At 35.3% G+C, this 25,689-nt stretch overlaps 2 protein-coding genes across 4 annotated transcripts; one reads left to right on the top strand and one right to left on the bottom strand.

The window, feature by feature from the left end:
• The first annotated feature begins 18,124 nt into the window (after positions 1–18,124).
• LOC123680172 (guanine nucleotide-binding protein-like 3 homolog) lies at positions 18,125–21,385 on the top strand. 2 transcript variants are annotated; one of them, XM_045617944.1, is made up of 8 exons: positions 18,125–18,277; positions 19,120–19,406; positions 19,466–19,721; positions 19,882–20,209; positions 20,289–20,505; positions 20,558–20,658; positions 20,822–21,041; positions 21,099–21,385. In XM_045617944.1, the coding sequence occupies exons 2-8, from the start codon at positions 19,149–19,151 to the stop codon at positions 21,333–21,335; spliced, it is 1,617 nt and encodes a 538-aa protein (XP_045473900.1). In that variant the 5' UTR covers positions 18,125–18,277; positions 19,120–19,148; the 3' UTR covers positions 21,336–21,385. The 2 variants fall into 2 exon arrangements, with proteins under 2 accessions (XP_045473900.1, XP_045473899.1); XM_045617943.1 differs by lacking the exon at positions 18,125–18,277 and adding an exon at positions 18,837–18,995.
• On the bottom strand, positions 21,358–25,463 carry LOC123680173 (coiled-coil domain-containing protein 191). 2 transcript variants are annotated; one of them, XM_045617946.1, is made up of 3 exons: positions 25,322–25,463; positions 23,280–24,447; positions 21,358–21,720 (listed from the first exon to the last, which is right to left on the bottom strand). In XM_045617946.1, exons 2-3 carry the CDS (start codon positions 24,297–24,299, stop codon positions 21,424–21,426), a joined length of 1,317 nt encoding a protein of 438 aa, XP_045473902.1. In that variant the 5' UTR covers positions 24,300–24,447; positions 25,322–25,463; the 3' UTR covers positions 21,358–21,423. The 2 variants fall into 2 exon arrangements, with proteins under 2 accessions (XP_045473902.1, XP_045473901.1); XM_045617945.1 differs by lacking the exon at positions 25,322–25,463 and having other exon boundaries at positions 23,280–24,737.
• Between the last annotated feature and the right edge of the window lie 226 nt (positions 25,464–25,689).

Genomic DNA, 25,689 nt, shown 5'->3' with positions numbered 1-25,689 from the left:
CTCGTGCCGCAATCGATTTATTGAAAAACACGATTGGTGACCGCCTAATTTCACGTTTTGGACCTGTGAATTGGCCTCCAAGATCTTGTGATTTAACACCGCTAGACTACTTTCTGTGGGGCTATGTAAAGTCATTGGTCTATGCGGATAAGCCATAAATCCTTGACTATTTAGAACACGACATTCGCCGTGTTATTGCCGATATACGGCCACAAATATTGGAAAAAGTCATCGAAAATTGGACGTCCAGATTGGACTACATCCGAGCCAGCCGTGGCGGTCATATGCCAGAAATCATATTTAAAATGTAATGCCACAAGATTATCTTGCGGATAAATAAAATTCATGTCAATCGAATAATCCATCGTTTTTTCATTGCAATTTAAAGTTCTATATCTCTAAAAAAAACACCCTTCACAAGGACTTGCCCAACCGAAAATATCAGTGGGATTTCCTCTGTCCTACACAAATAAGTTCATGCAGCTGCCACAAGCTTAGTGTATTATTGTAGGGACTGTCGATTGGATAATATTGGTATAATTACCATCTGGATCGCATGGGTATGTCAAATGAAATTCGCAAACTCTGCAAATCGCATATGGAAACAAATTAACACCTGGAAAATGCATTCCTAAATCCTCACTAACTGATAGCCAAGAGATTCATTAACGTTGTCAAGTTGATCGATATGGTAGATGATCTTGAAAATTGTCAAGTAGGGTATTGAATAAATGGACAAAATATTTACAGTTTTGAATGACTGCCTTCTAGACAATCGATTTCCACATTTGCCCTAATCTAGTCTAAATTTACTGAAACAATTCATCAATCACATACTTGAATGTTTTTTCATCCCGACTCTTCTAGACCTCTGTAGCACCTCTTAGAAGCTTAGAGCTTCTAGGACGTGGGGGAACCAAATTAAAAATACTCAGGACAGATTTCAAGAGACGCTGTCTATGTAAGTTGAATATAATTATACAATGATGATTGTTGTGACTTGTGTATTCTTCCTAAAAAAATATTATTTCCATATTTTCTTGATATTCATTAGAATTTTCACATTCAATTTCTTTGACGCTACTCTTCTATTCTGTTTGCGTCGTGATTCGCCCAATTGTACAGTGGCGTACGAATAATTTAAGGTTAAATTAAGCTGTTTTCACACCGATGAATATCAATTCCAAGTTTCGTGCTTCGTGTACATCATGTTGATAGCAGCGTCAAAATCTTATAAAATTTGAGCAAAATATCGAACGCCAATTACAACCTTGGAGATCATATATACAGGGTGGACCAAAGAAATTTAACTCCTCGATTTTTCAACTTTGACATGAAAATGTGGAAAATCGCTCGGACCAGTCAATTTCTGATTCGAGGGGGAACAACTTTTCCGATTTTAACCTCAACCCCCTAACGGGGGTGAGCACAACCCCTTGATTTTTAATAGAGATGAGGGGTGTTGCGATAACTAATTTTGAAGATAGTATAGTACTATCTGACCCTAAAATTTCACTTCAAAATATCCATCGATAATGAAATAAATGGTGTTTTCTATAGAAGAAAAGGTGAAAATGATAAAATTATTGTTTAGAAATAATGACTCTGCGCGAATAACAGCTTTCTTTAACGAATGACATCCTGGCAAAAATGTATTCGCATTGTGCAACTGGTTGCCAAAATTGATGCTACTGGTTCAGTCGGAAACCAAAAGATGATGCATGAAAGAGACAAAGCGAGGGACGTGGCTGTTTTAGATCATTTAGCAATGTATCCGACCTTAAGAACTAGAAAATTGTACGATGTATCTGGTGTTTCACGCACAGCACTCATGAAAATCCTGAAACAACATAAATTCCATCCTTATAAGATACTATTGGTTCGGGAACTGAATGAGGATGATCCCAATCGCCGACTCCAGTTCTTTTAAGTAGTCAGTGAAATAATTAACGGTAACCAAAACTACATGTTCAATATATGTTTTTCAGACGACTGTTTATTTTACCCTAACGACATAACTGTCGGATTTGGTCAGATGAAAATCCAATATTACTTCGTGAGGTGCATACTCAGCGTCCCCAAAAATTAAATGTTTGGGCGGTTTATGGAAATCACATAATATTTCATTTTTTTTTATACCAGGTTATCTCACTGGCCAAATTCAGTTATATCTATTGGAAAACGCTATTTATCCAGCCATCTTTCAAGTATTAAAGAACCATCAAACGATCATTTTCCAACAAAATAGAGCACCACCTCATTTCGTTCAGCCGGTGCGTCAGTTCTTGGTTGATAATGTTCCTCACTCCTAGATTGGAAAAAGGGGACATATTGAGTAGCCACCCAGATCATCTGATATGGCTCTTCTGTACTTTTTTCTATGGGGTCACTGGAAAGTTTGCGATCATTAATGAATGACGTCAAATTACACCAGGAATCTTGAGTAACCTACATGAACGTTTTCAGCAAAACTTACATTACTGCATGGAAGTGAATGGTGGTTTCAGCATTTAATAAACTAATCACAAAAGTAAGTACTCCTGCACTATTTTACCTGTCATTTCGTTATCAATGGAAATTTTGAAGCCAAATTTCAGCGGTCCCAACACCGATCCCTGAGGAACTTCAATGTCAACTTCGTGCGTATCCGATAATACACTCATAAATCGAAAAGCTTATTCTCCAGTTGAGAAAAATACCACAAGACAGTCAAAATCTCTAGAGAGGTCGAAGAACTAACCTACGACATGCTTGCCCTCATCGAATGCCCCATAGACATAGTTGAGCATTCCAGCTGTAGCTGTTAGCAGTGCACGATCTTCACGAAAACCATGCTAACAAGAAGAAAAAATCTCAACATTGAAGTTTTTTAGTAGGTATAATCAGCACACTCCTCTTCAAACGTTACCTAACAAGCGCGCAAAAGCTACTGAAGCGATGCCAGTACCCTTTTCTGGAATTTTTTAAAATTCAACTGTTCCTAATCTTCACCGTTAACAGTTTTCTACTTTTTCATTTCCTCCTACTTACTTTCTACCATTAAAAACTCTCATTTTTCATACGTTGTGAAACTAATTTATGTCATGCCTAGATGTCACTCTAACAACACTTTTTTCTTGCTCAATAATCCTTCAGATTGTCCTGTATGATGAGAGGATTTTCCGGGCATTTAACAAGCCGAGACACGGCTTATCCTCAAGCAATCTTATTATGAAATATGTGATTGCTAGAATGGGGGAGAAAAATCTTTTTTCCAATTTCAGCAGGAAGAGCAATGTTTGTACACGTAATCCCGTGTCAGCAGCTGTCATGTTCTCTCGTAATTACTAGAAATTCGCACTGAGTAGATACTGGCTGCCCTGAACGGAGTACACACGAGATAATAAACTTGTCAGAAGGATTTTCATTAGAGGAAAGAGTGACGGATGAACAGGAGAACAAATCTTTGGTGGACGTGTTGCGGACGTATAGAATGATTCCGGGATATTTTTTTCGATGTTGGTCTGGATAGCCTTGGGTTGACGAGGTGAAAAAAAAATGAGGAAAGCAATGCCGTTGAGTCAGTTCATTCATTTGCCAATTTTGATTTTGGAGAATTGTATATACATTTTATTGTAGGCTTGGTTATTCGATCATCTAGAGGTATGATTCGATTACCTGGCCTTTCCTCTTCTTCTCCGTGACTTTGTTCAGGTTTGTTATAATTAAACTCCTTTGATTATTTACATATATTTACAAAACCACAATTACAGTACAAACACAGTTTATACGGTATTGAATTTCGTCTTATTGAGTGTTGATTACGAAACGTCTTCGAATATCACATCTTCGTCTTTAATTCTAGTTTCGGTCGTCTCGTCTTTAACTCGTTCGCGACTCGTCTTAATCTAGTCCGCGAACCGTCTTTACGTCGTACATCTAAGTTGACCGACCGAACTTGCTCTAAACTCGTCTTAGACTTGATTTCCTTCAAACTTGAACTGTCTCTCGACTGGAACTTACTGACCTTCCCTGGCTATCGACCTCCCTTCTTCCGGCTTGGCCACACCCTTAGCGCCACTCCGATATCGGGGGAAAGTACCAAGTACCACCCCTAGTCTAATAAGAGTTTTGCCGTTCCGCCCACACAGCTCTTCGCGGATTTCTGGAAATCGAATATTCTCGAAGGACCAGCCCTGGATACACAGATGTGACATCCGATACCCAACCCCCAGTAAATCTCTTAAGATTTACAACCGACATGACACATCTTCGACACCTCGAAGAATGAACACTTCCTTTCTATGTTATATACAATAACCATTCGTTCCCTGTAAATTAATTGAAACTGTCATGCTCTCGACACTTGAAGAAACTAATAGATCTCCAAGCATCCTGTTGACCATGTCAATTATTTACAGGGAACAATGACTGGATCCTTCATTATTATACAGTGTGATCCAACGAAAACTTGACGCCTCGATTAAAAATTAAAATGTGGAAAATCGCTTGGACCAGTCAATTTCTGATTCGAGGGAGAACAACTTTTCCGCTCTTCGCATCCCCGTAACTGCAACCGCCTAACGTGGGTGAGTACAATCCCTTGATTTTGAATAGGGATGAGGGGTGTTGCAATACCTCAATTTGATCCTACTCAATGACCTACCCAGAAGTATAAGTTTGACGATGTTTACAGATGACATATCGATAGTGGTCTTGGCACAATGCTACGGTGACCTCAAAGACTTCTTGATGATGGTATTTCTGGAGGTTTTTGCCGATTGGTGTAGACAGAACTCCTTAATAGTGAACGTTGACGAAACCTAGTTTTTGTATTTTACACAGAATAGCTCCACACAAAATAAGCTGACATATTTATATTGGAGGGTTATTTCTTCATCCAAACAAAATCATTTCATCCTTCCTTTCCACAAGAAGTTGACGACGCATATATGATAATTAAATCTGAAAACAAAATAGAAGAGAATCAGAAAGGAGTAATAAATGCTATAGTTTCCATTATATACCACATTAAATGATGACAATTGAAATCACCACAATAAGTAAATTGAAAGATGAGGCAGGATCAAATCGAAATTTATAGACCTAAAAATTATTAGGGGAGTTGTACATATTGATGACAAAAATATTACAAAATTTCAAAGTAATAAAAAATACTGACTGCCTCGGTAGTGCAGTGGACTGAAAAATCGACTGTGGTGCCTGGTTCGAATCTTGGCTAGCTCATGGATATTGTACATGTCTGGTGATGATTAGGTAAGAGGCTAATGACCGTAGCAGTCGATGCCTTCAACGAAAGAAAAAAATAAAAAATATACTTTCAACTTCACCTTTCCGGACCAATTCAACAACACTAACTAATGATTTTTCAACATAATGAGCCAGACTACAAACAGAACTCAATAGGCAATTTATCAATACATAACCTGCTAAAAATCCTTTTTCGCGGAGTTATTCTTCAGTTGCCTTGCGGGTTTCTTGAAGAAGGATCACCACCGCGTCACTATCTATGACCATTCTCGACAAAGTAAATCACTCCTGACCATAGAAAACCCTTCAATATTCAAGTAAATAATAGCAAATCTGCTCCAAAATCGGGAGGGTTTCGCAACCAGGACCGATTCTCCAAATGGAGGATGATTTTTCGAATCCTCAGGAGTCACTAAAGGCCCCTTATATAGGGAAATCATCTCCCATAGATTTAACATCAAATTAAATCAAATATTTCAACCAATAGTCTGTACAAAATTTTATAATTATAATAAACTTAATTAGATTAAAATTTCCATGGACAGGCGAGAATTACCTAGGCAATGCATGTTTTGTGTCCTTCTCGCCCGTCTGTAATGGAGTGAAAATAAAAGTACAGACCTGTGCAAAAACATATAGTACTCCTTAGTGCACCTAAAAACATAGTAAACGAGATCATGATCAGCGATGAGGAGGAGACGAACAACAATTACAACAATAAAAAAAAAACAAAGATTCAAATTGGAAGGTGAAAATAACATGTTCAACGGCAAATGCATACACACCACGACTTCATCTAGTAGATATCAAAATCAGAACCATACTCGCTTATACAGGGTGGCCATTTGAAAACGAAACAGACGAGATTACAGACGAAATAAAGTTTTTCGATAGAAATGCTCGGACAGGTCGATTTCTGTTTCGAGGGGGACAACTTAAGATGTAGGTTACGGACGCATAGCGCTTCAACCCTTGCTGCTACAACCCCAATTTTTGAATAGAGAAGATGGGGTGAGTGATACCTCAATTTAAAGGTATTTTTATACTGATTTCAGCACAGTAATTGTTTTTTCATTTTATGCATTAGTTCTCGAAATATTCATGCGTTAGTTAGTTAGGAAGGAAGCCACAGTCATGGTTGTTTTGAAGCTCAAAATGTCGATTTTTCACAAAACACTAAAAGTGCCATGAAAACACCACTTCATTTTCAAATACAAAAGAATATTTCGAGAACTAATGCATAAAATGAAAAAACAATTAATGTGCTGAAATCAGTATAAAAATACCTTTCAAATGAGGTATCACTCACCCCATCTTCCCTATTCAAAATTTGGGGGTGAGGGTTGTATTAGCAAGGGTTGAAGCGCTATGCGTCCGTAACCTACATCTTAAGTTGTCCCCCTCGAAACAGAAATCGACCTGTCCGAGCATTTCTATCGAAAAACTTTATTTCGTCTGTAATCTCGTCTGTTTCGTTTTCAAATGGCCACCCTGTATATTCCTTAATTTCTCTCTTGAATTTTTCGATCGAATTGAGATGGGAGTAGATTATATAATTTTGGCCCATGGAAAAACACATACCTTTGCGTATGGCTTTTATGAAAAAGCGGTAATATAAGCTGTGAACTTTCAGCAAATCTAGTTTTTACTGTTGGAGGAGCTGTGATATAATTTTTTTTATTTGAAAACATCCACACAAGACAATGATACGTATACAAACATCTCAAACTAAACAGCCCGGTTTCCGAGTACAACTGAAGAGTCGGAAATCGCCTATCCCTTCTTGAAACAATCCTGATCAAGGTGTTTTGGGCCACTTGTGAAACAAGCTGTTACGAAAAGCGCCCCCCCATACGATAATGCAATATCTAATTATAGATTCTGCTAGCGACTTATATACCAGAAGTAAATTATCGCGAGAAAGGATATCTCTGAGAGTATAAAACCTATACATTAAGTGTCTTATCCTCTTCAAAACAAACTCCGCCTGGCTGTCCCATCTCAAATGCTGGTCAATTATCAGGCCCAATGACACAATGAATTGTGAGTGCTGGTGGATTCATGTATTATTGAAGTACCTACAGACTGATCACTTGATACGAGAGAAAATGCAAGTCTTATCCACATTCAAACTCAAAAGATTATTGCTCAACCAAATATGCAGCTTTCGAAGATCATCTTCAGCAGCGCGGTAAACACTCTGCCAGTCCCTTCCCGTGACACAAAGTACTGTGTCATCAGCAAAACACACAATACTTCCCTTTAAATTTCTTATTCTAGCTATATCGTTTAAATACACCAGAAATAAGATGGGACCTAAGATAGTCCCCTGGGGTACTCCAATGTCCACCACCGAAGCAGCACTTCGATACCGACCAACTTTCACCCTTTGAGTTCTGTCACACAGGTAACTTCGCATAAGTTTCAAAGCATGTCCTCGAATGCCGCATTTGAACAATTTAGCTAAAAAGATGTCATGAGATACAGTGTCAAAAGCCTTCGCCAAATCCAGGAAAACGGACAAGCACTTCTCAGAAATATCGAGGGCTTTAATGATTTTTTCAGTAAGATCTAAAATCGCGTTTTCCGTACTAGATTTTTTTATGAAGCCTGTTCTTGTTATTCAGTTGCCTTGCGGGTTTCTTGAAGAAGGATCACTACTGCCTATCACCAATGTCAACCAATCACTCTCGTACTTAGAAATCCCTTCAATATGCAATTAAATAATACCAAATCTGCTTCGAAATCGGGAAGAGGACCGATTCTCCAAGCGAAAAAAAATGCTACTCAAAACTTTGCTATCAAAATCTCACCTACCACAATGTATCGAGCACCAAACAGTTCTTTAAAAACTGTCACACATTTAGGAAGACAAGCTACAAAACTCCCATCCTTCTTTTCCTAGAATATAATCTCATACGATCCTCCTGAATCTCTTCCGGATTGATGCAATTTTCCATTATCAAACTTCCGTACCGGAATTCAAGGAAGGATGCTGAGACACCATAAGAAGGTGCACCCGCCTACTGGTGGAACTTTAATTAAATTCAATATAACGGTTTTGTCAAGGTAATGAAGTTATAATCTCTCCGGTATCAAGTGAGATCTGGAGGTCTTTGCATAGTGCGCGCTTCAGCCAGTGCGAATGCAACTTTTTAATTTCAGAAACTGGCGATGACGAAGGAAGTTTGAGAATACCAGAACGTGGGTTCGAAGTCTCAATCGAGGTAGGATCGTTTTGGATCTGTTGGAGAAATGTGGGAGGAAAAGGCATTATGTAAATTATGGCTGTTACAGTTCTAGGATTAACGTAATGTCTTCGAGATGGTTTCTGTTCGTTGCGTATTAATGAGGGGAGTCAAGAGTTTCGTATTTATGTATTGATTATGGGACTCCGGTGTTGCAAATCTGATACCACTGTGTGTATCGGGTCAGTGGCATATCCAGATATAGGGTGGGATAAAGAGTTATAAACGAAAAAAAATGGTTATTCGTTTCCAATGTCTTTTTAAATTACGTACACTTCTTGAGATTAATTTTCACCTATCGAAGTGTCAGCTGTTGTATTCAAATGCGAAAAACTAAAAGATGTTCCTTCTTTTTTCTGAAAAGTTTTGCAAAAAAGTTAGCTTAATAAAAGGGTTATAACAGACTAATTGAGAAGTCCGCAGTCTAGCATAGTAAAACACATTTATTTGGCAAAATTTGATTTTATTATTCAACATAATTGCCTTCGAGGGCGATACAGCGATTATGGCGATCTTCCAACTTTTCGATACCATTTTTTTAGTACGATTTCTCTTTCGCTACAAAATAGGCCTCAGTTTCGGCGATTACTTCTTCATTGGTGCTAAATTTTTTCCAACGAGCATTCTTTTGAGGTCTGACAACAGGAAAAAGTCGCTGTGGGCCAGATCTGGCGAATACGGTGGATGCAGAAGCAATTCGAAGCCCAATTCATGCAATTTTGCCATTGTTTTAATTGATTTGTGACACGGTGCATTGTCTCGATGAAACAGCACCTTTTTTTCTTCAAATGTGGCCTTTTTTAACGATTTTATTCTTTAAACGTGCTAATAACGCTATATAATAATTACTTTTGATGGTTTGGCCTTTTGGAGTTAATCAATGAATATTATACCTTGCACATCCCAGAATACTGATGCCATAACCTTGCCAGCTGACTGTTGTGTTTTTCTTCGTTTTGGATTCGTTTCATCGTGTGCAGTCCACTCAGCTGACTATCTATTGGACTGCGGAGTGGAATGATGAAGCCATGTTTCATCCATTGTCACATATCAACTCAAGAATTCAGGTTTATTGCACTTGAACAGCTTCAAACACTGCTCAGAATCATTGACATGTTTTTGCTTTTGATCGATTGTGAGCTCGCGCGGCACCCATTTTACAAACAGCTTTCTCATGTACAAATATTCTGGAATGATATGATGTACACGTTCAGATTATATCTTCACAATGTCTGCTATCTCGATTAACTTCACTCACTTTACGGTCATTCAAAATTATTTGTGAATTTTTTTGATTTTTTCGTCGGTGACAGCCTCTTTTGGGCGTCCATTGCGTTCGCCATCTTCGGTGCTCATTTCACCACGTTTGAACTTAGCATACCAATCAATGATGGTTGATTTTCCTGGTGCAAACCCCGGAAACTCTTCATCAATCCAAGATTTTGCTTCAACTGTATTTTTTTTTCTTCAAAAAACAATATTTTATCAGCTCACGAAATTCTTTTTTCCCATCTTTTTTCAAATAACAGAAGTAGCTATACTCACAACGCAATATCTCACAAACTAATGGTCGGACTGCTGTCAAATTTTGACACGTATCGTTTGAGGGTTGGTACTAACTAAGAATCTTATGGATTTTTCTGTGCATCAGACCGGGAACTTTTCAATAGGCTAATATATTCTGTCTTCTTCAATGCTCTTTATCTCGAAAATGGATGGCTTTACGGAAAATTTTGTATTAATCAACCCCCAATTATTTTTCACTTTTGTACCTATCCTCGAGACGAGGTCACCTTATTCAAAACACCCTGTATTTCATCAAATATATTGTTTCAAATATGTTCATTACAAAGACTAAGTGTCAAAAATTCTTTCCTTTGGGAAGTAACCTCCCTCTGAGTTTGCCAAACTTCTCAACAAATTCCCTGTTGTGATATTCGACATTCATAGAGAATTGTGGTCTTCGAATTGTTCGTACACAAGAATTATTGAAGAAGCAAGACCTCCTGGAATTTAATTTTCAAATTTCAGCCATGCTCGTTAATATGCAGGGTATCTGGGAATTTATCTGACGATAAACAGCGCTTTTGTGAAGTTTATTTGGGATCTAGATTCTCATAGGATAGAATTCTAAACGAACTTGTTCGGTTAGATGAGCATCAATCATTTTTGATGTTCTCATTTCAAAATTCCTTGGATTTATCTTAGAGATTAATTACAATACAGGGCAATAACTGTTCGAGCCTTTTGTGAATAGAGAATTTCCAGTCGTGGACTCAATGGTTCAGAGAAAACGTTGTTGAGTTGTTAGGGTTGGGACCTAAAGAAATCTTTATGAAGGTTTCCAATCAGAGAATTCTGTTATCAGGATGGTTTTTCGGTCGAACAGCCTAGATGAATAAGTAAAGAATTTTCCAATAAGAGCTTTCATTTTTATTATTATACATTATTAATATTTTATTATTATTTTGGGTACATATTAAGAGGAATCAATGGATGTTTATTTGATTGTAGAAAGGAAGGTATGCCAATGGAAAACGATATCAGCCAAATGCCTGCCAGCTCTGTGTCCTCAATAACTTCACGAATTCTATTTTTTAGGTGTTGAATCGTTTGTGGAGCATTGGCAAAACCTTATCTGTCACGTGGACCCAAAAAAAGTGTAAAGGTGTTAAATCATAAGATTTCGGTGGCCAATTGGGATCACCTCTTCAAGAAACAACACGGCCAAAAAACTTTTTTTGCAAATTTGCCATTGTTTCGTTGCTTGTATGGCACATACTAGGCCAATTGAAAAGTCCCCGGTCTGATGAACAGATGGCGCTGCTAGTCTTAAATTCATATGATTTCTAGTTAGTACCAACCTTCAAACGACACGTGTCAAAATTTCACAGCAGTCCGACCATTATTTTGTGAGATATTGTGTTCTAAGTGTAGCTACTTTTGTTATTTGAAAAAAGATGGAAAAAAATTATTTCGTGTGCTGATAAAATATTGCTTTTTGAAGAGAAAAAATACAGTTGAAGCAAAATCTTGGCTTGATGAAGAGTTTCCGGGGTCTGCTCCAGGATAATCAACCATTATTGATTGGTATGCTAAGTTCAAACGTGGTGAAATGAGCACCGAAGATGGCGAACGCAATGGACGCCCAAAAGAGGCTGTCACCGACGAAAAAATCAAAAAAGTTCACAAATAATTTTGAATGACCGTAAAGTGAAGTTGATCGAGATAGCAGACATTGTGAAGATATCATCTCAACGTGTACATCATATCATTCCAGAATATTTGTACATGAGAAAGCTGTGTGCAAAATAGGTGCCGCGCGAGCTCACAATCGATCAAAAGCAAAAACATGTTAATGATTCTGAGCAGTGTTTGAAGCTGTTCAAGTGCAATAAACCTGAATTTTTGAGTTGATATATGACAATGGATGAAACATGGCTCTATCGTTTCACCCCGCAGTCCAATAGACAGTCAGCTGAGTGGACTGCACACGATGAAACGAATCCAAAGCGAAGAAAAACACAACAGTCAGCTGGCAAGGTTATTCTAGGATGTGCAAGATATAATATTCATTGATTACCTCCAAAAAGGCCAAACCATTAACAGTGATTATTATATAGCGTTATTGGAACGTTCAAAGAATGAAATCGTCAAAAAAAATACCCATTTGAAGAAAAAAGGTGCTGTTTCATCAATGCCGTGTCACAAATCAATGAAAACAATGGCAAAATTGCATGAATTGGGCTTCGAATTGCTTCTGCGTTCACCGTATTCGCCAGATCTGGCCCCCAGCGACTTTTTCCTGTTCTCAGACCTCGAAAGAATGAGCGCTGGAAAGAAATTCAGCGCCAATGAAGAAGTAATCGCCGAAACTGAGGCCTATTATGAAGCGAAAGACAAATCGTTCTACAAAAATTGTATCAAAAAGTTGGAACATCGCTATAATCGCTGTATCGCCCTCGAAGGCAACTGTGTTAAATAACAAAATCGAATTTTGCCAAAAAAATGTGTTTTACTATGGTAGACCAGGGAGACAATTGACCTGTTCGCACGTTAATATTCATAATGTGTTGCCACAACCGTACTCAAGAGAAAACGAGCTCAAAATAAACAATATAAACCCCATATTTCTTCCTCTTACAATCGAAAGACATTGCAAAAACGTAACGTCGGAAAAAAATCGTTCCCTTGAATAAAATAAACGCATTGAAAAGTTCCATGAAGCTGTAACTGGTGCTATTTGGCGACATGATATATAATGGCCATTCCTCTCAGCCAACGCAAGGACTATTTACAGCAGTCCAGGACCGTTGAATAAATAATAAAAACTATAAACTTTACCGTGGTAAAACTGGGTCGAACCGAACTGGCTAGAATGTTTGAGGCAATGTAATCGGGAAAGAATCCTACTTGAATTATGAATGACACAGGAACCTTCTTCGACCCGCTCACAGCTGCAGTTACCACAGTTTGGTTTCCGTGGTGTTTTTGGTTAATACGAGATGGGCATATGTGAGAGGCTTGTGGCGTCATCGAGTATTCTGAATGTCTACATTTACGTAATTGCCTGCATTCCTCGACAAGTACTAGTTTTCTCGTAATAAGGGCGACAATTTAATCAGTGGCGGATTGTAGTATGAAGCAACTGAGGCCGGGCCTCGCGTATAAAAATTAATAAAACGTGGAATTTTTTAATAATGATAATAATAATGTTTATTCATTTCAAAGAGAAATAAACATGGTTTATGTTACAGAGATCATAGCAGGTGAAGTATAATATGTGTGTAACTATTCAGGGCAACTCAGTTTAATTCTACAATATATAATTTCAAACTTAAATAAATCTTTCCTAACTTGAAAAAAAAAATCATTCACTTCACTGTGGAGGCACTCTTTGCTCTACATTTTATGAGCCGAGTCAAAAGTTCAAACCGGGTTTCACGTTGATCAAATTGGTGAAATTATCCTGTCTTAATCGGTGAGTATATTTTGTCCTAATTGGTGAGTATATTTTGTCCTAATCGGTGAGTATTTTGGCATTATAATTGAATATTCTGATGTATACTCATCTGCATCAATTGCTTCCGCTCCCTAACTTCTACACCTAAGTCTGATTCATTCGATGAATTTATTGATCAAATCATTTGCTTCTTTCGTCGTAAACTGAACAAGCCAATCTCTAGTTTTGCTCTTGAATGCTTTATAGTTTTTAATTTTCTTCAATTGAATTGGGATCGCTGTATACACTTTAGAAACAAGGAATTGAGCTGATCTTTGCCCTGTTCTCTTAAAACATTTCGACGTATAGTAGGTTCTATCTTTATTTCTTGTTTCGTATTCATAATCTACGTTATTTAATGGTATCTTTCCCTTGAATACACTTACTGTCATTTTTGGAATAAATAATTTCCTGATGTTGAGTATTTTGGATGTTTGGAATAGTGGCTCACTAGGGTATGTTATTCTTTTAAACATTATTTATTCAAATATAATACTTTTTTAACTGATTTCAAGGAGTAAATGATTGAAATTTGGAGAAAAAACGAAGGGTTCAAAATTGTTTTCATAAATTTGTTGATAATGTGTTTGTCCACCGCGATTATCTATACACTCCCCAACACGTTTCGGCATTGATGCAATGAGATGGTCTATTTCTTCTTGAGGGATACTATCAGCTACCAGTACTTCATGCCTCAGAGCAGCCAAAGTCCGTGGGGGCTGGGATAAATTTCCAAGCATTCTACCCATGATGTCCCAAAGATGCTCCATGGACGGAAGATCAGGGAATCTGGGCGGCCATGACAAAAGATTCACATGGGTCGTTTCGAAAAAGTTTGAACTAACTCTGGCAACATGAGGTCGGACATTATCTTGCTGAGTATTAGATTCGGTTAAGGTAAAGGAAAACATTTGGCTCCACTATTTCTTGAAGCTAACGCAGCGCTGTCATGTTACCTCGAATAAAGAGTAAATGTGAATGTACTTGCATGTGCAATAGCACCCCATACCATAACGCCTACTGTCCGGTATACATGACGCTCAACATCAAACTGAGGTTCACGTCTTTCTCCCCGACGTTGTCTAACCCTTCTTCGGTCATCATGTGGACCCAAGGAGAATCGGTATTCATCAGAAAAGACTAACTGATGCCATTCCACATGTAATCTTTCCCGGCGATGCTCAACCGTCACAATATGGGGTCAATAATGCTGCAGTCCAAAAGACCTTATCCGGCGGTAAACCGTTCGATCAGTTACAGCATGGCCTTGTTCTCCTAACAAAGATCGAGTAGTCGCAAATCGGTTTCTAATGGCCATAAGTCTTAGACGTCAATCTTGAACTTCATTTGTGACCCTTCGACGTCCGGTACCTACTTTTCTTCGATTTTGGGCATTATCAAACCACGCTTGACAACATCTCATAACAGTAGTTGGATTTCTATTCATACTATTAGCAATTTATCGAGATGACAACCCCGCCTCCTGGAGATCAATAATTCAACCTCTTTCAAATTCACTTAGCGGGCAATAAACTCTGTGTACACGTGCTCTAGGCGTTTCAACAACAACTTAACATCGACTTTGGATTTCCTCGAACAGCTGGTTTGTTGAAAAATTTAAAAAACTTGCCAAAAACGACTACAATATTCAAGTAACAAAAATTGTTCACATGAAAAAACTTTCACGATTTTTTTCTCCAAATTCTATCAGTACCTAATTCCTTGCTATTATTTTACCAAAAAAAAGTCAACATTTAGACAGCTTTTTTTCGGTGTTGCAGTTTCTTCGTCAGTTAGGTTATCCTGAAATGAATGAAATTCCACCGCTAATTTTTTTGGAAATCACTGAAGAACTTGATATATTTAGACTCACCATCTTCTGTGCGTATAGGAATCATTTTTTCTCTATAGTGTACTTCATTCAGCAGCTGTATAAACATTCGATGGATTCTCACCCTGTATATTCGAAAAAGTTTCTTCACAATGCTCATTGGAAATTTTGTAAAAGTTATAATTAGTAGTATATAATATAAACAGTTGATTTTAAGGCAGTGATGCACCACGAGTTCTACAACATACAAAATTCGTCCTTCATTAGATATTTCATTAAATATAGCAATAAATGATCTCTAAAAAAAGTTCTAGTTTCCTCTTCACGAAAAATTTCCAAATTGGAAAAGATAATAACCACCCTGTAAGAACGAAGAATATAATTTCGGATCCAATTGAAGTTCAAAAAAATTGTATTTCCCCATCGTAACGTCCAATTTCGTACTTTATCAAGCAGCTCGCGACTTGAGAAGTTTTCAGACGCCCGAAATTTCCTCCATTCATCCACTGGCACATCGGGAACCGTCAACGTTGCTCGCGTTTACAGATGTTCAAATTAGAAGCAATTTCCACAGGGGTAATCCTGCCGGGTCCTGCGCTAAATTCCTGCAACTTTCGCAATAAAATGGAAGTGAAGAATTGGAAACACTGACAAGACCAAACTGTGGCACCAAAACACTTTTATGGAAAAAGAATCACGAGAAATTCAGTGGCATAGGGCGAATCGTCTTTACTGAAATTCTATGTGAAAAAGGACACAATAAACCAATTATAATGATTTTTTGTACATGTTCTAGTGAGTTTATAGATGCATTGATTTACATTCACAATGAGACAGATATTCCGCTGTGATTTTGGAAAAGCTGAAAAAGTAAGTGAGACCGTAGAGGTAGTTTATCCAGAAATTATGACATTTCTAGAAACCTCATAATTTATTATCAACATCTACTTATCTATGATCAACATGGCCACGACCACGAGTCACCTCATATATGAGCTGACCATAGACCTAGGCCATAAACATAGACCTAATATCAATGTGATAGTAGGTCTATGGCCATAAACCAGATCTATGGATCTGACTGACAGTTGACTTTGGTACATATAGGTTAGATGTCAAACTGCAGAATATAGGTTAACGTCAGTTTGACATTTTTCTTCTGTTTTTCTTGAGATTACAATAGGGTAGAACTTTTTTTTGTCTGATCAACTGCTAGCGCTAGGGGTACATGCAACAACTAACAAAACAACACATAAAGCATACTCATAGCCTATTGGACATGTTACGTCCATCTGCAGTGGCGTATCCAGGGGGAGATAAGGTTGATATATTCGTTGATATTAGATAATCAAATCGAAAACCAAATTTTCGCCAAGACAACGTCCGTTGTGAAGTTATAGTATTTGGGCGCCCGTTCTCCGCAAAGATAAGTCTATCATTTTGTCACAATGTTTGTGATTTTTTAATTTTTTGCCGGAAATGGTCTCAAACGATCAAGTTTGGCTCACTGATGACGAATTCGTGTTCATATCGCAAAACCATAGAAAATTCAAGTTGTATAGTAGAGAAACAAAAATTAGGAAAGAACTGATATAAAATCAGGATCGAAATAATAGTGTGCAATTGGCGCATTTTATCAGGTAATTGGGATTGAACACATCATAATTCCCAGGTGTAGATGAAAGTGCACTATTAACGATGGCCATCTGTGAGGACACTATGAAATCTTTAATATGTCTGATTTCATGAAAGAATACTAATGTCGATAATGGACATCCTTTGTAAGGAATTCTTTAATATCTTCAGTGCAACCAACTTCATTCAACTTTCATGAGACTTCCATGAGTTAAGAAACAGATTTCTTGTTTTGGTATAGTTGAGACCATACACGATAGCTGGCGCCAGTGCTGTGATAGCGACATCTATTATGCATGCCCCCAACTGTACACTTCTGTTCACTTCGTGACCTCACCACGAACCATAGACCCATAGACAAATAATCATAGAATTGATAAAACCATATTATTATTAGTATTAGTATTATTAGTTCAATGCAAATAATCATTTCTCTATGCATAGACCTATAATAACATTTTACTGATTACTCACCTTACAATTATAAAAACATTATTATATGAAGGGATTGTCGGATGAGGACAATCAATGTCTTCATCCGACAATCCTCTCATTCAATTTAAGATTAAGGAAGCAATTGTGATCAGATACATTATTATATGTCTATGTCACGAACGGTGGACTAAAGAAGCTATGAAAAAAGTTGAGAAATCTGATATTTCATATAGTAATTTTTTTTTTTTCAAATAGGTACCTAACATACATTCCGTTATTTAGAGATGGGAATTATTTCCCTCTGAATAATTTGGAGAACAGCCAATTTTTATACATGAAGGTTCAAGAGATATTTTAACTGTTCTCTTGGATATGTAATCGATATCTAATTTTAACTAAAAAAAGGTACACATTATAAACAATTACAATTCAATCCAATTACATATTTTCAATGAGTATAGAACAAATAAGCTTTCTTGCTATCATTGATATTTGACACCAGAAATTCGGATGTCAACAATCATCTTTTATTTTGGTATTTCCGTTTTACTTGAAAATGAAATGTTCGAGTCGTCATAGGTCAATGTCCTTCGGGCATGTGTGAGGATGGAAAGAAATAGGTATAGGCGGAAATCTATAAAATTGCACAATATTGTTTGATTAGTCATTGATTTTAGTTGTCAATTTTCCTTGGAAGGTAACGAAAAAAATAAATAAAGTCAAACGAAGTTGTTGGAGGTATTTTCCAAAAATGAACAATGGAAATAATGAATGAAATTCTATTCTTTACAATGAAACTACGCAGTTTTCTCCCACCACAAGGAATCTCAAACATCCTACCCTCAACTTGATAAAACGCATGTGTATTGAAATGAGGTACGTTGCCAATTCTTGTCTATCGTAACAGATAATCCTAATAATTTCTCGAAATTTTTCGAAGTTTGTCTATTCATTTTATAATAAAAATTGAACAAGTCCTTTCGAACTTCGGAACATGATAGGAACTAATTAAATCAGACTTAAAACTCTATAATGTCCTTTTATAATACGAATTTAACAACAAATTTTATCGCTATTCGTAATTTGTACATATATATGAGGTATCACTGAATTCAGATCAGTACTAGTGTTATGAATCGTAGTAGATCATGTTATATTTGCATATCAATATTGCAAACAATCTTACTGTAGGTATTTTATGTTACCTATACCTGAATGAAATCGCTTATGATTATATAAACATTAACCACCACTTTAATTATTTCCAATCGAAAGATTAAACTCTTAGAAACTTTTCAGTATTGTATCCTATAAAATAATAATTGGAATTGTATAATGTCTGCATTTTTCTTATGTAGATATCGATGAAAGAAAAAGAAAATTTTTTTCTTTAGCATAAAGAAATTTTGCTATTATCCGGCAACGCCGTAATAGGGGTCGATGAAAAGGACGCGGTAGACTCCATTTTGGAATGTACTAAGGTTATGTTGATGCGAGCACTGCATGATAGTTTTCACGTGTAGATAGTTTTTAAACAATTTTTAGATATTGAATGTGTTGAAATTGTAAATTAAAATGGCTAAGTTCAAATTGAGTAAGTATATTCTCACTTTGGTATATTTTTAACTCTTTTAAGGTGTTGGTGTGAAGGAATGCTCTGCATTTCCTCACACTTGGGTTAACTGTGCGTAGTTTTAACATGTGAAATTAAATTTTAGAAAAACCTTCCAAAAGGCAACCAGCGCGTATGAGATACAAAATAGAAAAAAAAGTAAGAGATCATAATAGAAAAATTAAGAAAGAAGCGAAGAAAAATTCAAATAAAGGTAAAAAAAGATTGATTGAAATACCAAATATATGTCCATTCAAAGAGGATATATTAAAAGAAGTTGAAGAAATGAAAAAACATAAAGCTGAAGAACTTGAAAAACGAAGGGCAGAAGCTTTGAAGCAGAAAGAGGAAGCTAAAAATGCACCGAAGCCTGCTGAAACTCTAGAAAGTTTGGTAAGTGTTTAAAGTTTAACTTGCTGCCTGATTATTTTAATCAATTTTATTCTTCTTAGATGGATAAAGCTGAGATGAAAGCGAAATTGCATGAAAATTCTAGCATGTTCGTAAACCAAGGAGAGAAAAATCAAAAAATTGATAATTCATTCAAACAATATCACAAGGAGTTCTCCAAGATAATCGAATCAGCTGATGTTATCCTAGAAGTTCTTGATGCTCGTGATCCATTAGGAACAAAAAATTCACACGTAGAAGAAGCAGTTCGCAATGCCAAAAGCGATAAAAAATTGCTCCTTGTGCTAAATAAAGCAGGTAAGTTTGATTACAAATGAGATGGCTCTCGGTTATTGGATTGTTATATTGTTTACTGGATAATAATTTCAAAAAAATTGTTTTTTCTGATTATATTAATTTGAAGAAATTTTAATACTTGATCTTCACAATAATAACATATTATTGATTTTTTTTTTAGATTTAGTTCCTAGAGATATATTGGAAAAATGGGTCAACTATCTCAAAAAAAGATTTGCTGTTGTGCCATTCAAAGCGTCTACACAAAATCAAAGTAAAAGGTTAGGACATAGAAAAATGTCGAAAAATCAGAAAGGAACCCAAGGATCTGCTTGTATAGGTGCGGAATTATTAATGCATTGCTTGGCAAATTATTGTCGAAATAAAAATATTAAAACTTCCATTAGGGTTGGAGTTGTTGGTCTTCCTAATGTAGGAAAAAGTTCAGTTATCAACAGTATGAAGAGATCAAAAGCATGTAATGTTGGGGCTGTGCCTGGAGTAACAAAGTAAGTATGATCGATTATTCAACTATTATATCTACATGCTTGGAAGAATTATTAAATTAATTTGCAATTGATTTTTCAGAACAATTCAAGAAGTACAATTGGACTCGAAAATAGTTCTTCTCGACTGCCCTGGTATTGTTTTTGCTTCAAATACAGACACTACAGCTACACTGAAAAATGCTATAAAAATATCGTCTTTGGAGGATCCCATTACCCCTGCCAAGATGATATTGCAGAAATTTCCTAAGAATGTTATGATGGAACTATATGATATTCAAGAATACAATACACCTGAGGTAAGATATATGCAAAAAAAAAAATTCATTCCTCATTCATATGTGCTTCTAGGAATTTTTGAACTTGAAAGCTATACGATATGGAAAATTCAGGAAAGGAGGCGTTCCAGATTCTGAGGTTTCAGCAAGGGGGCTATTGACTGATTGGAACAGGTTTGTTGTTATATGTTTTCGCTTTTATCAATCCACCTAATATTTTCAGCAATTTTGCCTTTTTTTTCACATTAACATTTACTTTAAAAAATAATCATTTTATACTTCACCTACTGTTATCATCTATTTGAATGTCCTTGATTAACAATCTTTAATTCTTTAGTGGAAAAATAAAGTACTACACATTACCTCCAGAGGAGTCTCGAGATGTTCACATCAGTGCTGCAGTATTATCAAAAGAAGCGGAAGAATTCGATATAGATAATTTGGAAATGATGGAAACAAACTTCTCTCAACCAGGTGATACCGCAAAAAGTTTCCTTGCAGAGAGTATGGTTTCATATTCGCAGGAATTAGAAAAGATGGAGGAAGATGAAATTCCTGTAAGTTAATTATTCCTTTTAGCAAATAGTCAAATCTTACTAACTTCTCATTTTCAGGTCAACGATAAAGTTATTCAAAAGAAAAGTAAGAAAAAACAGGTTTCAGAAAAAGTAAAAAAAGATGAAGAAATGGAACTGGACGGGAATCAAAAACTGAACAAACTGGTTAAATTAAAATTCAAACAAGAAAAGAAAAACAAAAAACGCGCGGCTAAATTGAAAAGTATAGGAAAACAAGAAATTACAGACAATAGTGATGAAGATTACTCTTTTAACGATTATGTTGCTTTATAAATTTGTTATTCATTCAAATCAATATAAATAAAGTTTGTTATATTCGAAAATATGGGTGTACAAAATTTAAAATAACAATAAATATTTATTAAGTTTCAGAAGGATTGAAATCAGGTAAAATTTCAAGAACTTTTTTTCTCCACTTCTGTTTTCGTTCTTCTTTCACTTTCTCCATCTTCAAAACTAACGGCAGGGACTTCCAGTGAAAAAAGGAGTAAAATATTAGTTTTCTCTGGTAATGATAACAAGCTTGTTGAGTCTTAATGTCCCTCAGAATTTTTTCCTTGGAAGTGAAGCTCGATAACGCTATCAAAAAGTTCCTCTCTATTCGAAAATCATTAAAATCTTCGGCCACTTGCCATGACCTTATTCCATCTAGATGGTTCTGCAAGGTGAACAATTCAGTCAGTGAAAACTTACAGTTTAAACATTTGATTTTCAGGTTTTGTGAATTGAGGCACTCATTAAGGGGTTGTGAAATGTGCTTATCTATATCATATCACAGCCAGCTTTGATGAGAGTTTCGATTTCATATTTCTGCAGAAAGATATATACATACAGTATGTACATCCTTGGGCTCATCATCTGGATGTGGAATGTAATTACAACATATCACAGCCAGCTTTGATGAGCGCACGTGTGTATAAAATTACGACTTATGGATTGGTAGTAACAACTATTTTTTAGGACTGTGTATTATCTCAAAGGTCTTTGTATTTTAATTATTGCATGTTCAATAATTTGTGGTTATTCAACAAATGAAGCCTCACTGTTTTTCATATAATCATTCAACATCTATATATGCTTTACTGATTTTATTCGCGACAAACATGTTCGTGTAGCGCTCATCAAACTGGTTGTGAAATGCATTTTTTGGCATCATATCACAGCCAGCTTTGGTGAGTATTACTCGGATTATTGCAACAATATCGAGGCTAGCGTTGCTCACATTCTTGTTTTGTACATCTTTGGGCTTATCATCTGGATGTGAAATGTAGTAGAGGCATATCACAGCCAGCTTTGATGAGCGCAAATGTGTATGAGTTTTCGTTTATATTCATTATGGGTGGTGGTGTTAGGAAACAGCAAAGTGGTACCAGGAACACAATCTGTCCTTACAAGTATTTAAGAGAGCCGTAAATTAATATTATTGATATTGATTGATTTGAAATAAAGTCTTGGAAGTATTTGAATGTTTTACTAAAATCCATCATTGTTTTTAGCAAGCTAGAAAAAGTCCATTCAATAAAAAAATATTAATGAAAAAAAAAATTCCAAAACCCCTTTATTAATTTCGATTAATTATAAGTGTATATTTTAATAGTTGTCTTTTTTCAAGTGAACGAATTTACAAATGTACTCGTCTTTGAACTGATCATTTTCTCACTATTTCGAATTTGAACTGATTGTTTTTAAAATTTGGTCTACCTAAAATCAGTAAATGAAAGATTATTGAAATTCATTAATACTCTTGTATAAAAAATATTTTATTCTTTATACAATGTTAATATAAAGATTATGATTGGAACACGACAGAAAAAAAAATGATTACCCTCAGTAGCATCCTAAAAGAAATAACAATTTATTTACACTACGAAGATGAGAGCAAAGAACATACCAAAATTAAGATCCACAAGAGGGAGTCGGGAGCAATGGCGACGTCAGCTTTCAAAATGAGGGGCCAAAGTAAATCAAAATAATACGCGGAAATTATAGTTCTGCTGTTTTTGAAATTATTTTAGCCTTAGTATGTTAAATTTGGGGGGCCCGCCCTTCCCTTTAGCGTCGCCACTGGTCGGAAGACAAAAATTGTCATGAATGATGATTTCAATGAACATTCGATATAATGATCAAAACTGTCTCACATACCACAGTATGAAGAATAAAAATATGAACTGAGTTTAAGTTTTCATATCTTTCTTATTAATATCAAATTGAATTTACCTCTTTAAATCCTCGCCAACTCATTTTCAGTACTACTTTCCTTCGAAAACCATCTGCAATTTCACATTTCAGTGAATATTTGTAATGTATAATTTCAAGTAATATTTTAAAACTCTTTTCTAAAATTTTTTTTTTATTGTGTTCTTCACTCATCTTCTCTTTATCTTTGGAATTAAAATATTCACATTTCAACTGATGAAATGCTCTTCTTAAAACATTTTTCTCATTAAATGCAATAGCCTTATTTAAATTTCTCTGAAATATCTCCTTATTGATTTTTCTAATTTTCATTCTTTCCTGTTCTTGTCTGTGTCTTTCATTCAACATTTCTAAGTGTTTCAACCTTTCTTCCTCCTCCATTTGATGTTTTCTTCTCAAGTTCTCTTCCTGAATTTTTTTTTTGGTTTCTTCCAATAATTTTTTCCTTTCTTTAATCATCTCCCTATACTTCATTCTTTCCAAGGCTCTTTTTTCTAATTCCTGAATTATTTTAGGAGCAGTTTGTGGTTTAACAAGAAGCCCTTGATTTTTTGGAATATAGTCTAAAGGGACTCTGCCTAATAATTTCATTTTGCAATCTTGAAATAATTCTGCAAGATCATATTTATCAGTTCTTTGGATATCTTCTTTTGACATTATACCCATCTTCAAATCATTTATAATTCTCTCCTGTTCTAACAATCTAGACTTTTGCATATCAATTATATTTTTTTGGGCTAAAAAGCGATTTTGAAATGATGCTCCAACATTTTTATAGGGATTGATCGAAACTTGAGTGTTCTCCTCCATGTTAATTTTAGAAACCTCATGTTTCTTCTTTATTTCTTGTTTCATTTTCATGCAATCAATAAATCTTTGTACTCGTTCCTTATTGCTCATGGTGTTGGAAACAGATGCCTTCTCATTATTTAAGGGGATATTCTTGTCAATTAATTGACTATCTACCAAATAATTTCGAGAATCATTGGAATCTGTCTTAATGTCACTTGTGAGTGAATTTTTTCCAGAAATATAAAGCATTTTTTCTTGAATATTCTCATCGATCGCCACTTTTGTACCTTCGCAATGATTATTTATGTTATTATTTTCGACACTGTCAACAAATCATTCCTTGGCAACGCTAACTTTGGTATAGCCTTATAGAATGATACTTATCAATACAGAAAATCTGGAAATTTCATATTCAGGGTAAAATTATAAAACGAAAAATCTGAATCATTCAAAATTTGTGAAACAGATCCTATTCAAAATAAATATTAGATTTTCAAAAAAAAATATTTATTGAATACAAAAAAAAAATCTTCTAAAGAGCAATGGTCAGCAAGGATTAGAATAATCCATGAAAACCTCCAAATTTTTCGATATATTCATCGACGAATTTCTTTGCTGAGGCATCTGAGAGAATGGTTTTGATCTTAGACTATATATCAGACTTTTATTGTCTAAGGTTTGGATGTAGTACCACAGATTACTAGTTAGTCTGTGGTAGTACAACATAACTAACATATTTACAACTGCCATGAAGAAGAACGAAATATAATTATTCTGTGATTGTTACAATTGAAACCACAGAACAGAAATATATAGAAGAATAGAAATAGATAGAAACACAGACATTTTAATTTAAAGAATAGTAAATAATTCGTCTAATTTATGCTCAGGAACACAGATTAAAACAATTTATTAGGCTTGTGATATGCAATACAGACAATTGAATTTATAATTTGTGATATTGAAAAACTTTAAATTTATTCTTCTCGGTTCTAGGTGAGTATAACTTTACCGTAGTTGAGTTGAAAAATCTTGGCTTAAATTTAAAACATTATTCTCAAATGAAAATTACAAGAGTATAAAATATCAAAATTGTAGTGCAGTTTGGACGAAATTATCGTGAGTTACCTACTATCGCCACTACAATTTTCATTACATTTTAATGAAAAATCTTATTGAAATTTTGATTTCTATACTTGAATGGATAGCTCCATTCACTCTACTTCGACGTGATGATTCGAATGATCAAGAAAGAAAAAAATAAAACCCACCTGATTTTTTCTTCATTCTTCTTTCTAAGGTCCGAAAATAAACATGAAGGTAAAAAATGTGAAAAGGAGAATTTAAGACCAAGGATAATATGTTCATAATTCTCTACCTATCCTAACCAAAGATTACAAAAAAGATTCGTTAGGAAATTGAATTCAATTCATATATTATGTCAAAATCCTACAGAAATAGATCTGAAAAGGAATAAATTTTGGGGTAGGTATATTGTACTCTTTACCGCGATTCATTCTACGCCATAGAAAAATCTAATTAGATTCAAGATTAAATTATTTTATTGATTTTTATGAAAAGTTTTATTGTCTAAATTAGAAAATGTTTTCAATTCAAATTGAATTATTCGATATATAAG

Source organism: Harmonia axyridis, chromosome 5 (assembly GCF_914767665.1).
Source record: "Harmonia axyridis chromosome 5, icHarAxyr1.1, whole genome shotgun sequence".
Classification (NCBI taxonomy): Eukaryota; Metazoa; Arthropoda; class Insecta; order Coleoptera; family Coccinellidae; genus Harmonia; species Harmonia axyridis.
The sequence above is the reverse complement of the archived record's forward strand: the minus strand, read 5'-3'. Positions and strand labels throughout refer to the sequence as shown.

Bases quoted from the DNA above. Each gene is read 5' to 3' on its own strand.
- LOC123680173 (XM_045617946.1), bottom strand. From the start codon at position 24,299: ATGCTTTATATTTCTGGAAAAAATTCACTCACAAGTGACATTAAGACA. The intron at 21,721-23,279 runs GTAAATTCAATT...TTCACCTTGCAG, and splicing joins GTTGGCGAGGATTTAAAGAG to AACCATCTAGATGGAATAAG.
- LOC123680172 (XM_045617943.1), top strand. The intron at 19,407-19,465 runs GTAAGTGTTTAA...TATTCTTCTTAG, and splicing joins CTGAAACTCTAGAAAGTTTG to ATGGATAAAGCTGAGATGAA. The intron at 20,659-20,821 runs GTTTGTTGTTAT...TTAATTCTTTAG, and splicing joins CTATTGACTGATTGGAACAG to TGGAAAAATAAAGTACTACA.